Here is a 14,206-nt window from a genome sequence, read left to right on the forward strand (position 1 = left end):
GAAGGGAACATGCGGGAACATGCAGCTATAGGCGTGGGATCTGCCCTCAGTCATAACAGTACTAGTGCAAAAGAGCATTTGACAGATTACAAGGGACTGTTTGCACAAACAAACACTTAATGTAACCTTACAAAAAGTTAATGAAAGAAATACATAGACTGTCTAGTAAACTGCATATTGGCAAGACTATATACTATCAATACTAATGACGCTATCCTATCATTAAAACATATACTTAACCATGCACATTTTAAGAAAGTAATTCCTACCACAATTAGACATCCCTGTAAATGCATATAATCAGTTGTAACCAGAGGCCTATATAATTTGGTTGTACTCCACAAGCCTCCTAACTTTATTTACTGTACTATATTGTCTTGTTGTCATTGTCACTGTTTTTAAAAAAATAATAATCTTTAAAGCATGTGTCTTCATTTCTTCACTAAACATTTCAGAAAATATTCCAGGTATGTAACAGAAATCCAGCTGCATCATCTTGCATCTTACAAATATTCCAGACATGTCTGCCCAGTCCTCATTGGCTATAATGTGACTTGTTGGATAAGCAAGTTTAACTCTTTGGTCTAGTCAGAGTTGTACCAGCTGTTAAAAAGAATTGCTACAGCTGCTCTGCAGGAATTTATTTGCTGACCATTATTTATGCTGTTGTTGCACCTTTAAATAAAGCTGAGACAAGAATTAAGAACTACAACAACAGGTAGAGAAGTCATGCAATATTTAACACTGGATTAAAATGCAAGTCAAATTCCTAACTGAGGATAAGCTGGGGGAAGGGAAAGCAGGTGGTTTTATTAGCAAGGAGGCTGCTTTTATGAAAAAGGAAGATAGGAAACTGAAAAATTAGTTTTCCGTACGTAATTCAGCTTTTCTTATCACTGTATCACTCTTCCATGTAAAGTGCAAGAGTTCCAATGAGAAATTCTCTCCTTATATACATGCACGCACAAAATATACACAAGGCAGTACCAAAATATTTAAAACATGATTATCAGTTTCTGAATAGTGTCCAAAAAGCGCTGCCAAAAATTAGTTTTGGACTTAGAATTTCCTTCCTTTCTATGTACTAAATGGGCAAAGGAATAATCCCCAAAACATCAGAAAGGTGTTAAAAATATTTCTGCCACCCGACACACCTAAAAAATATTTTTTCTTCTGTAGTAAAAAATTCTGTCCAGATACTGTTTATTCAGCATTAAAAAAATTCCTCTTATATGAAGCCTGACAACAGTAACACTCTTCGTATTAGCTATATTATCTACTGTCAAAGTAAAAGGTTGAACAATGCAAAGTGTTACATTTTGTATGTTTGAAACAGTATAGATATCAAGTTCTATTTTGATACAAGATTGTGTTTTTCTTACTAGAACTGTAAAATGCACATAAATCTAACAAATGCAACAACTGATTGTTATACAGGCATTCATTTGATAGCACCAAATTAAGCTATATAATCCTTTTCAGCTGGTTAACAGCATACTGCAAAGGGGTGTGAGGCTATTTATAAAGCTCAAGATATGCGAAGTAAAGAATGCCTAAGACTACAGAAAAATTAAGTAGTCTGTGGAAGGGCTGGCACTCTTGGTTGGTATGGTTGCCACCTCAATCTTTTATTTATCTTCTTTCCTTTTTTTCCACACCCCCCCCCTTTTTTTTTTTTTCCCCCTTTTCAGAGGAAGGGGAAGCCTTGCCTGTATTTTTATTTAACACTGGCTTTCTCCAATTTGTTCAAATATCACTTACTACTTGAAATGCTTGTAAGTATTTAATAGAAATTGACTTTTTACATATGGACAACCAAATCCAGCTTTGAGTTTACTGGCTGTCTGATACTCTGACTTCAAACGCTACCAGCAAAGTAGTGCAGCACAGCAGTACCAAAGTCTGACTGGCACAACGGAAGAAGAGTTTCGACAGTCTGTCCTCCAAAAGAGACATGCATGCACGCATGTAAACACAGCGTTTAGCATACTTGCTGTAGGACATGTAATGCTAGTGGTTTATACCAAAGCCAAAATTGTGCAGGTGGGTGAACGCTTCAGGGTAATAATTGAAAGTGTCCTTGCTTTGGATGAAGTCCAGCTTAAAGAGAAGGAACATCATCATTACATTTGGCAAGAACAAGGGATCCGTAATGAATGATGTTAAGTCCCATTTCTTCCATTTAGGTGTGTCACTTCCAGTTTCTTAATTTCATTTTTATTTATTCATTTTAATCAAGTGAATTATTTTCTGTGTGCTTTAGAAAAATCTGACCAAGGGATCAGAACTGAAGGACTTAAACGACATCAGTAAAAAAAGTATTCATTATTTGTTGTTCTTTAAATTTTATTTTGATTTTTATTTTTTTTTTAAGTACTCAGTATATTTGGGTCAATAATGATTACGGTAGCTGCCGTCCTTAAGGGACACTCCATAATTTAAGTGAGAAGAAGAAAGGGTCACCTGGCCACTTGCAAACACAGAAAACCAGTGGCTGAATGGCATAAGAATATGAATGTGATTTGCACTTACAGGAAGAGTTGCTCTTACTTAAAAGTAGTAATGACTTCTGATGATGAATAAGGTGGAATTTATCCCTGCTGGCAATCTGTGGTGGCGATCAGTGCATTTTCCACTTCAGCAGAGGCACCAGGGATTGAACAAATGTATTAAAATTTAATAAGCATTAACAGAGTAATATTTCATGACACAGCTGAAAAGCATAGCCGCTGTCTCACGGCATTGAATTACACTAAATATTACTAAAATTAATTATTTACTCTTTTCATATTATGCAATATACGGTCAGGTAGTAAAGTCAGTAGAAAACATCAGCTTCTAGAAAGAACATGCATAAAAAGAAGTAAGGTTCTGTAAAGAAGTAATTGGTTCAGACCAACTTGACTTGGGATAGAAATCTTTGTAGTTCCTTAGTAACTGTGTCCTTCTCAGATCCTCTCCCTCTTCTCAATTCTTATTACAAACTAAAGAAAGAAGAGGAGAAACGATAATTAAGAGCAGAGAGAAGGAAGAACAGAAGAGATGCCTGACAGCAGTATCTTCCACTTGTATTTCAGTGCTTATTCTAGAGACACTCATCTATGCACAAGAATCTTTAAAACCTCAATACCAATTAACTATATGTAATATTAAATCAGACGTTGTACTATACAGAGTCAATGCAAACAAAGTTTTATAGAGACTTTTTTTAACATAAAGCACATTTTAGAGTAATTGTGTAAAGTCTTGAACTTTTTTGGCAAGGAGAGAATGAGCCGAAATCTAGCAAAATTTGCCTAAAGTTGAAGTTTAGACAGTATTCTTATGAACTGCACTACAGACAAGAAGGGAGAAGATGCTTGCAACAAACAGAACAGTTTGTAGAAACACTGGTTCTAGGCTTTACGTGGATTTTTCTAATAGAAATTTCACCAATAAAGGAAACCGGAAAACATTCACATGCAACATGAACAAACCATAAGGGCAGATGAATAAATCTACAAAAAATGCACATTATATCATTGCAACACAAGCATAGCTTCATGCGCAGATCACCATATACTACCAATGAAAAACAGTTCATGTGTCAAAAATCATCCTTTCTCAATAGACATTAGAAGCTGGCTGTTCAAACATTCTGCTGAGATAGTTTGGAAATTTTAGTTTTAGGCACTCTGCCTGCTCAGAAATTATTAAACTACCATAGAAATTGACATTGTCTAGTTTGCCTCCTTATACTCAAGAATTTGTAAAGATATGTAAATTACTTTACTGTGCACAGTTTGCTGAATAGTAACACGTTCTGCAGATAATGAAAAGTCTCCTACAGAAATAAAGGATGTACTGCTATTTTGCAGATTACAGCGAGTGAGAAATGCATCAGGAAAAAATGTTAGTCCCGCAGCAGCTGTTAAACGTAATTCTGGTCCTCATATCACCTTCTGTCCCTCTGCCTCTCTAAGCCAATTTCAGATCTCATAATTTTTAAGTATAAAACAACAGTGAATACAAGAAATGTACTGATAATAACTTGTATTTTCAAACACACACTTCAAATTCATAGCCAAAAGAATATTTAACAGCTTCCATTTGGGAGGAGCGGGTGTCAGCAAAACAGAAAACTAACTCACCAGCAAAAGTTTTACTTTCTTCACACTTCGATTCACCATTTGCATCAAGTTTCATAACCAGTAATATCACCTGCAGTTAAGCCCCAAAAGGTGAAGCAGCTTAAAATTGACACTCAGAGCAACAGCATCCACTGATAAAATGCTCAGTAAATACAGCTGTATCACTACAGGCTGGAGATATTTGGGCTAACGATCACATCAGGCAACAGCACCTGCTACATAGTCAAGAACAACATAAGGAACAAATGGCATATTTTAGTGGGGCAGAGCTCCCAAATGTATTTGTTACACAAGCCATGTATCCCAACAGAGTAAGCATACTGAAAGTATTCTCAAACACATTATCATGTTTTCTATTTCATTATGTTATTGCCATATAATTGGCGAGTTGAAATGGTATTACTTTAATTCTTCTTTCCTTTTTTTTTTTTTTTAAAAAAAGGCTTTTTTTTTTGAGAACAAAGATGCAGAGCAAAAACCATGTAGCTGCCTAAACAGACACTGATTTCAAACCACAACACTGTGAAAAAGTGTGCAACTACAAGACACTGCTTCAACTAGTTATCCTGAAGGTATCAATTTAATCTCTTCTAGAAAAAGTAAACTGATACGGCAGTTTGAGTACTACAGGCAAGTTCCTTTCCAGTATTTACCTTTAAGGAGCTCTGCATAGGCCAAGCAACTAAAAGACAATTTAAGCCAGTACAACCTTGTGGCAACGCATCAATTCTGATCAAGTCTAAACCAAGAGGCTGTTTCCCTGTCCGCCCCGCCACCTCCATCCCGAAATCCTGCTGGCATCTTTTCAGCGTTAGGGAACTGACGGAAATACACCTATGAACAATCAACATGGTTACAAAAGAATTAGACGCATGATCATGAGAAACAACTGGACATGACTGGTAAGAACCACCATGAAATAAAGAAGGCATACACGCCAAGATGCAGGCTTCACTGCAAAGACGGTGCAATTGTACGTTGTCAGATACCTCTACAGACAAATCCAGCACAATCGAAAGCTCTGTAGTTTATTTTCCAGTGTGGCTAGTTGAGGTAAATCCCTTGACTGGAGTTGAAAGACTGACCTCGATTTATTGGCACAGAAGTAGAAAATTGCTTGTGCCTAACGCAGCTAGGTCATTAGTCTAGTAAGCAATCTTTGTAACCTGCAACTAAATGAGAAACTAAATCAGCACTACCTCCTTCCACATCAAAAAACATGCACCTCTCTGTAATAAGGGGCGAGGGGGGTGGGAGGGGGGGGAGGGCCAATGTAGTAAAATCTACTTTTTAAATACAATCTTATAGTCAAAACTAGGATCCAAACTCTCAGCACTAATGTTTTCTGTTAAACTACTTTTCTTCCATCCCAGGCACTGAGATTCTTGACTTTCTATACACAAATACTTCACAAATTATACGTTAGCACTGTCACTTAATTCTGTAGTAATATTTGTAGAAATCATACTGAAAAGAGGTAAGACAACCTTCATCAAGGGAAAAAACCCCAGAAATTATAGAAGAAATTCCTGTCCTTAAACTGCAAGTGACATTTTAACATAACAGTTAAATTTAATTACTAGCTATTTCAAGAACTTTGCATGAGAAAGCTGAACTAGATAGCCAAGTTCTTAGATAAGCCACCAACTGTGTCAGGGATAACCCCATTACTACAAGTAGAGCCCACATATCAATCAGCAAGCTTCATGATGTGCTTACAGAGTAGGGAAAATTAGCAGAGCAGCAATTATTTAACAGCAGTTTTACCTGCACATGAAGGCGTAGGAGCAATTCTACTTACAAAAGGTGAAAGTACAGCAAAACGGTTTGAAAGCCGCGGGCAGCAAATGACGCCATTACTTAACACAGTCAAGTAAAAGCAGAGCAAGCCAGAAGTACTTTTCAAAAGTCTTGGTATTTGCAGTAAAGAAGCATGCTGCAGGTTAGTGCAGATGGGGAAGATGTGCTATCTACACAGAAACTGAGAATCTGCATTCCTTCCATGGATACTTTAATATTCAACAAACTACATCTTAATGACAGTTGCATAACCTTTCCAAATGCTCCTGCATGCTTGGAATCATTAGCAACTAAACTGGGTAGTATATAAATGAGAAAGAAGTCAAAGGTTAAAAGTGTTGATTGATACTAATCTCAGAGTATGAATATTTCTAGTATTATTACAGTCCAATATAAAAATAAGGTTCTGTATCAGAAGAGTAAAAAAAAAAAATAAATATTAAGACAGGAAAACTTGCTCCAAGAAACATAATCTTTCATGGTAATGCAAAAGTAATTCTGACTGGCAGTTGTAAAGACCATTTATTGTTTATCCCAAGTAATTTACTTATTTAACTCATTGTATTTTAGTGCTGTAGTTCAGAATAACCAAGAGGAAAAAATTTGCCAGCTCCTAAGCTTTTAAAGAGAGAGATGTGAAGAAGGTTTAATTAAAAAGGAGAATTCCAGAGAGAAGCAAAAGGGGAAAAAAAAAAAAAATATATTGCCAATGTATTTTTATTATTTTATTTTTATTTTTTTTTTACAATCAGAGCAATGGCTAACACATAGTCTTCTTCACACAGCTTTAGCTGAATTATTACTTAGTTTAAAAACTCCTTAAAGCATTAACTGTTACACAACTCAGGAGATGAAAGGCCCGAAGAATCTACACGTCCTATGCGTGATCTCTGTAAAAAATAAAGATGAAAAAAAGAGTCTTTTTGTAGTATAAAGTTTTTCCTCTTTCTCCTGTGCACTCAGAGCAGAGAGCTATACATTGCATTCTTATCACACAAGCCACCTGAAAATGTTTAAAACTTATTTTTAAAGGAAATATTCCTACATCATTTCACATACTGGAAACAGATTTCTTCACAAATGAAAAATATTGAGTCCTTCTGTTCCAGCTGTATTTATTCCCTAGACTTAAAAAACATGCTTCAAGTTTTTAGCTGCAAGAGCAGGAAAAAACTTTGCGAAGGAACACTGCACAAGCCTCTGCAGGGCTGCAGCAAAGCAATAGCAGCCCCCTCTGCTGCTCAGAAAAGGAGAAAAATATTAACACACACTGCTACAAAACCACCACCCCACCTATACACAGTATTCCAACCTTCTCTCAATTGAGTGTACTGTACACAAAACAAAAAACCTGCTTCCAGGGATCAGCGTTTCTCTAATCAACCTTTATTTCCCCCTATCCCTACAAAGCTTTTCAGTCTATTAACATTCTGACAATAACTGCAGACTTTCACAGAGGAGTCCCTTTTCACTTCACATACGCACAAACTGCCCAGTGCAATCTTAAGTTTTCTTTAGTTTTAAAAGTTAATGTTATACTTCCATACAAAGCCAAAAATCATTGAATTATAAATCCTTTATATCCTTGTGGCTCTACATACTTGCTTGGACCAAGCACCTCACAGTAACAAATTCTGGCGCAGTCTGCGCTATTTGAGAGCTCAAAGCTACGTACATGAGCACGACTTTAGATTTGTTTCAGAACTTGAGATGGGTATTTCAGTTCCAAGGGACAGGTCTTCCTCTGGTGCATCCTGTTCTAGCTCCACTGAAGCCAACCCAGCTTATTTGTTCTGTCTCTCCCCTCTCCACTCTCCAGGGTCAACGAACAACCAAGAAAAGGCACTCTTGGAACAGCACCATTACTTACACACGCACGCCCAGTGACTTACAGCCAAACAGACAGTATGGTACCCAGAATCAGAGGATGCTGCAATCAAAATATACCATTTTTACAAGAAAATTAAGCTGCTTCTCAGCCTTTACCATTGTTCCATGTAATATATGTTATATATGAAAGGATCTATTAAAAAGAAGATAATCTTATTAACTTCAGTAAAGAAGCAAATGCTCAAATACGACAACTGCTGAAGGGGTATCAAACTGTTTTTTGTGGTTGTAAATCCAACTGTACAGGAATTTTTCATCTTCATTTTACCTAATCTGTTTTCTGGTTCTTAGGAAGCTCTGGTTAACCAACAAAGCAATTACCATGACAGCCCACAATCCTGCAACAAGCAAACCTGCATTTGGAGAGGACACTAACTCAGAAATTTAGCGGAGGGAATGTGTTTCCTGAAACCCAGAAGAAGAAAAGCAGCCACATATCAGCTAACAATCCTCCTGCTCTACCCGCTCACTTGGATTTTAAAATTCAGGTCCCTACAGAATACATGAAAATACTTTTAGTGCCTTCTGATGTATTCTCCCCTCAAAACAAAATCTGTGGAGAAATATGAAATGGCTCCTGGAAGCACACCTCAAATGGGAGGTTGTAGTATGAAAAGAAGCTACTTGAAAATTCAAGATGGTATCTGCCTAAAGTAAGAGACATACTTTAAAGATGAAAGAGGGCTGCTATTTGCCTGTCTCCCAGGTGCTGAAGAAGTTTTTGCCATGGACACAGTAAATTGCATCTTCTAGTTTCTGTATAATCTTCAGCTTGTTTTGTGCTTTTCCCAGAGACCAACTTCGAGCATGCAAGCAGGAGTAAGAAAGGAAACATGCCTTGATACCACAATTTCACCTAGAGCACGTATGTATCTGCCTCTGGAAATCTCACACTTGCTAGTCTGATATGAAGTAGTTACTTTGCCTAATCATAAAAAACTGTGACAGTATTTGCTGGAATGAACGCAGCTAACACTTCTCAGGAATTCATGGGTTTAATTTTTTTTTTTGTTTTTAGCATGATTGTTTTCTAACTGAGGTGGCTTCAACGTTAGATGCATTCAATATTAAAAGTATTGTGTAATGTAGAATTTTAGATAAAGAAAAATGAATAGAACAAAGTTAAATTCATGGTAGCTTGGGCAGAAGCGAACGTGACTTCCCCCTCCTTCTACAAAATACGTCAAATCCAAACCAAAGCAGAATGAGCCTGTAAATTATTTTATGTGTTTAGAAACAATTTCTAAGATAATCAAGAAGCCAATATTCCTACAAATAAGAAAAGTTCACAGCAGTTAAAGAAAACCAAGTCGTCTTGATGGAAACTGAAAGCCTCAATTAAAACCAAAAGATTTAAGTACATTGAAGATGACAGCCATCAATATTTAAAAACTACAAAACTGGGAGTTGCAGCTACAGCTAAGCAAACAAAAAAAAGGAATGAGTTAAAGATTATATACATTATGATCAAAATAATTTTAAAGAATTAGAACAATCAAAATATTTCCGAAATCTCAAATACATCTAACAATACTTTAAAAAAAAAAAAAAAAAAAAAAAATCGAAAAGGAAACAGAGTACAACCTGGATAACCATAGGCTGAAAGCCAGGTGTCAGTCCAAGATAAAATAATGCAATGGTTGACATGGAACAGGATTAACAGCATTGATGCCAATTTTTCCAGAAAAACATGCCGGTTATTCACTTAGGTCATAAACACCAGTTTTGATAAAGATAAAATATTGCTGGCATGATACATTGGTTAATACTACGATTTCAAGAGTATAAACGCAGGTAGATAGACAATTTAAATCTAAAATAAGCAAGAAAGTTAATTTACATGAGCTATTTCCCAGTGACAGTGACTACCAGTAATAAGTTCTTGTCCTTGCAGTGCTACAGAATCCCACATGTACTGAGAGATAAAAGCATTTAAGGGCAGTTGCTATGAAATATGTGATGCACTGTAAATGTGTTTGTTTGCTTATGCTGTGGCTAACTGTTACACGTCTATTCCCAAGGAACTCAAGAAATACAAAGTCATCACAGAGGACTGGAAATGGATGCCATAAATATGACGCAATCAGTGAAGAATCAGCATCAAGAGCATATTCCTGTAAAAGCCCTGCACATATTATTTACTTTGCCTTCCTGTGCTATTTTATATTTTTATAACAGACATGACAACATTTGATAGGAGACAGATCAACTCCAGTAAAAATTAACAAATAGTAAAGGATCTAATGAGGAACACTGGATGTGAGAAAACTAGAGTCACTTCAATACAACCAAGTGTCAATTCTTATCTCTAGGTAGAAAGGACACAGGCCATACTTAGAGAACAGAAGGCTCTCTGAAGGCGGCTTGCATCATGTTAGACAAATCAGTCGAGTGTGAAATCCCAATGCAGTGCTGCAGTCAAAAGTGTTAACGGAATCAGTTGTTATATAAACAGGTAAATATATAGCATGAGCAAATGTTAATTGTCATTGGCACAGTTGCTACTGGAGTTTTTATCTCAGTTCCAATATCTACGATTCAAGATGGATGTTCAAAAATCAGAGACAGCCTTCAGGGAAGTATCATAGCAAGAACAAAAAAAATAGAAAAATATACCAAATGGACACAGTCGTTGTTATTTACATTTAAGAGACCTTTCAGGGGTGAACTGGATTGCTTTATGTATGTGAAAAAAGACCCCTGTTGTTAAACAGCTCTTCAGCACAAGACAAAAAAAATAAATTGTAATGGTCAAAAAAAAGACAGATAACAGGAAGGCGGCAGAGTAGAGTAAAGGTATAGAAGTTTAGACACTGATGATAACTAACAAATTATTACCCTAAGCTTGAGATAGACTTGCCTTGCTGGACTGTTTTCCTGTTTTCAAACAGTGAATTTTTTCTAAAAATATGCTTTAGCTTGTGCAGAAGTCAATACAGAGCAGCCTAACATTTTACGGAGGAAATTGTAAGAGGTAACCACAAGGACTCTTACAGATTCCTGGCTGTTGCAGGTAAATGCAATGAAGACTCTTCTAAACTACCAGCCTTCTCATTTCAAGCACACATGCCCTTCAGTCATAACATTTTCACAACATTATGGCAACAATTATCTCAGTTATTTGCATGGAGCAATAGTATGAGGCAAATATTTATATATGACTTTATATATCTATTATATAAACATTATCTAAAAGATGAAAATATATATATAATGTATTTCTATACAAATATGAGTTTTATGCTTCTGGTGAAATTTATCAGGTAGAACACAGCGAGCTTGCTGCTGTCAAGTGGAAGTGGAAGTCCAGGTGACAGGCGGCAAACGCAAGCAGGATACACGGTGGTGTTACGTGAGAACCTTGCCATTTCCATCCTTAACCGCACAGGATCCCACAGGCCAATCAGCAAAAAAATAAAAGTCAGATTAGAAAGAGACTTTATTCAGTAGTTTATGAGGAAAGGAATAAAAAGTAGAAGGAAAAAGAGATATCAAAAAGTTGATATGAGCTACACGATGACACCTATGGAAGTAGCAGTTGCTGTTTATTCAGTCTCACTGTTATCTCTTAGTATTTGGTAGCAATGAAAACTGCGTGTTGCCAATATGGCTACATACAACCAGACCAAACTAGCAACTGTGTTGGATCAGGATTGTATGCTTCCGAGGAGCCAGACACACAAACAGTAAGCAGCAGATTCAGCTATCACAGACGATGCTGGTGGTGCAAAGCAAGTTTCGGAGTACAGCATATAGCAAGGGAGCAGGTAATTCAGCCAGAGTTATGAGAGAACTGTACTAGACTACAAATGCTGAGAAGCTCAAATAAGTCGATCAGGTTCAAGTCTCCTAGGATGAGTCTGTCTTCAACAGGTAGAACCAGAAACCACTTGTAAGTACAGCTGATGAGTCTACAAACACTCCTTTTTCCTTCTCAAAAGCAGCATGTTAATTAGTTGTGTTTATTTTCACTCTGCTAATTCATCCATGCTCCAGCACAGCTTATTTCTACAACATTTCTTAATATAGAATGTGTTCCTATGGTTAAATGTTGGTTTATTAATGAATTGGTAACCATTAATGTTGCATTATGTCAGTCTTACTATGTCACCATGACCTAGAGCAGCGCCAGCTCAAGCAGCTTTCTAACCTGTGTTGATCCTTCGGGTACACAAGTCAAAACTACCTAAAATAGAGTTGCACCATGAATCAAGAACAATTTCCAAAGAAGGTTCGCTATGTAGCTCCCTAACAGTTCTTGCAGGAGCACAGCCTGGGGACAGAGCACAGATGCAAATGGCCAGCAGTGCACAGAAACAATACGCCAAGCAACTATCAGACCACACAGAAATTGTGCATCTATCTAAAAAAATCTTTCAGACAACTTCCTTCAGGCTAAACCAGTTTGTTTCAGTTTACGTCATATATACCTTAAAAAAAAAAGAAAGAAAAAAAACCTGCATTCATTATTGGAGTTGATAAAAAAAGCTTCAGGACTGACCACTGAAAACAATGCTCTGCTCTGTCTGTCTGTAATTTGAGTATGGTTATTTACAAAGCACTTTAAAAGTCTCCAATTCAGAGACTTAAAAAAAATATATTTTTGAGTGTAAGTATTTCCCACATTAAATATTCAAGTCCATTCTGGATGCAAGTTGTTACACAATACTCTAAGTCATACTAAACCCGGGAAAACCTAAGCACTGGAATAAAAACCAAGAATTTGAGTTGTAAAAGCCAATTGAATGACATAAAATATGGCAATATTTCACTCCAAATTAGGAAGAATACAGTTCAGTACCCTGAGCAGTAGAATTATGAAAACTATATAATTTACTAAAAACTCATGTGAAAACATTATGAATTTTTGAAAATATCAAAGATGTTACTTGAGATACTTTAAACACACAAGTGAATTACTTATCACTGTTACCAAAAACATTGCTGCAGCTTCCAGAAGCAAATGTTCATCCTGTTTACCTGTTCTGGTGCATCTTCAAGACTGATTCTCCATCTCTATACATTTATGTTCATATTCAAACACATAGGGAATCCTGTTATGTTAATTGACTTTTGGGGAGTTGTGTTTTGTTTTACATCAAGTTGTTGGGGGTTTTTTTGAAGTACATTGCAAAAATTTGAGGGGGTATTGTAATTTTGTTTTTTGAAAGGTGAGAGGAGGCTAGGTGTTCTATAACCAATTAATGATTAAGAAAAAGAAATTGGTACATAGGCTTAGGAACAACATTATTGCACAAGAAGCCTTGCCTGCTCCTCTTTTTTATTAGTCAGTATCACTGCTTTCATTATTCTTTCAGTTTTTGCTGCTGCTAAGAGTTAACAGAATTCCTATTTCCTGAAGAATTTGGAAAAGATGGTGACCTACTAATGTACACTGGAGTTATTACTCCAAAAACTTTTTTTTGTTCTAAAATATTAGGTGATATAAGTAACAATAAAAATATGAATATTTATTTATAAATTCTTACTACAAATCAGAAGTTCCCAACAATCATTGCAAACAATTTACAAGGTGCTCACAAGCAGGATACCATACGACATTCTGTAATGACTTTGTAACTGAGTAACTGGCTAACACACTTTTTTTAACCTGCATTTTGTCACTGAACTCACTATAACCTGGCCAGAAGGAAGAACTTTCTGTTTCTGTAATATTCCACCCATTTTTTCATTACAATGTTTTCATCTCAATGAACCAGATATTCTCAGAGAACACCACATATGCACAATCGCTTACCGTCCTTCTTGCCTGCTTTGAGAAGGAAAATATAAATAACGCCAGAAGCATCTTATTAAGTGCATGAGTTAGCATGTAAAAATACTTATAAAGAAGCACCTTGATCTTTTGAACATAGTCATCAGAGCTCTATTCCTTAAAATATATAGGAGTATTTTCTCACATCAAATGCATGCAAATAATTTGATTATTCACAGTTAAAACATTATAGTTTGTAGATTACATAAATTCTTCCTAATGAGCTCTTCAGGAAGTAAAATTCTTGCTTCACTGTAAAACTTTAGTTTAAGTTAAATATGCAAATTATTTTCCAAAATCCAGAGTTAATGAGGATTAAGAACACAAAAAGTGTAGTCTCTCACCTTTGTCTTTATGTAGAATGGCGATGACTGGTGAATGGGCAAGTCCACGAGGCTATTGGAATTTGTGACACTGTTACTGTTTGCGTGTTCATCTTCTCTACTGCTGTCGTCAGACTGATCAAAATCATCACTCTCCTGGTCCATTTCCTCCTCCTCTTCCACCTCCTCCTCTTGATCACCAGCATGTTCATCATCTTCTTCCTCTTGGTTACAAGTGGATTCTTCATCCACTGTAATAAGTCTATTGTTATTTTCTTCTAACTGTT

At 36.2% G+C, this 14,206-nt stretch overlaps 1 protein-coding gene across 1 annotated transcript in view; it reads right to left on the reverse strand.

Annotated features, from left to right (window-relative positions):
- The window catches only part of FBXW7 (F-box and WD repeat domain containing 7, E3 ubiquitin protein ligase), a 106,371-nt gene that overhangs the window by 91,967 nt on the left and 198 nt on the right, over positions 1 to 14,206 (reverse strand). The window contains 1 exon segment of the mRNA XM_009893682.1: positions 13,941 to 14,206. This exon segment is cut by the window's right edge and continues 18 nt beyond it. Coding sequence (XP_009891984.1) covers positions 13,941 to 14,206 — 266 coding nt within the window.

The sequence above is a fragment of the Charadrius vociferus genome, unplaced genomic scaffold (genome assembly GCF_000708025.1).
Source record: "Charadrius vociferus isolate BGI_N301 unplaced genomic scaffold, ASM70802v2 scaffold59, whole genome shotgun sequence".
In the NCBI taxonomy this organism is placed as follows: domain Eukaryota; kingdom Metazoa; phylum Chordata; class Aves; order Charadriiformes; family Charadriidae; genus Charadrius; species Charadrius vociferus.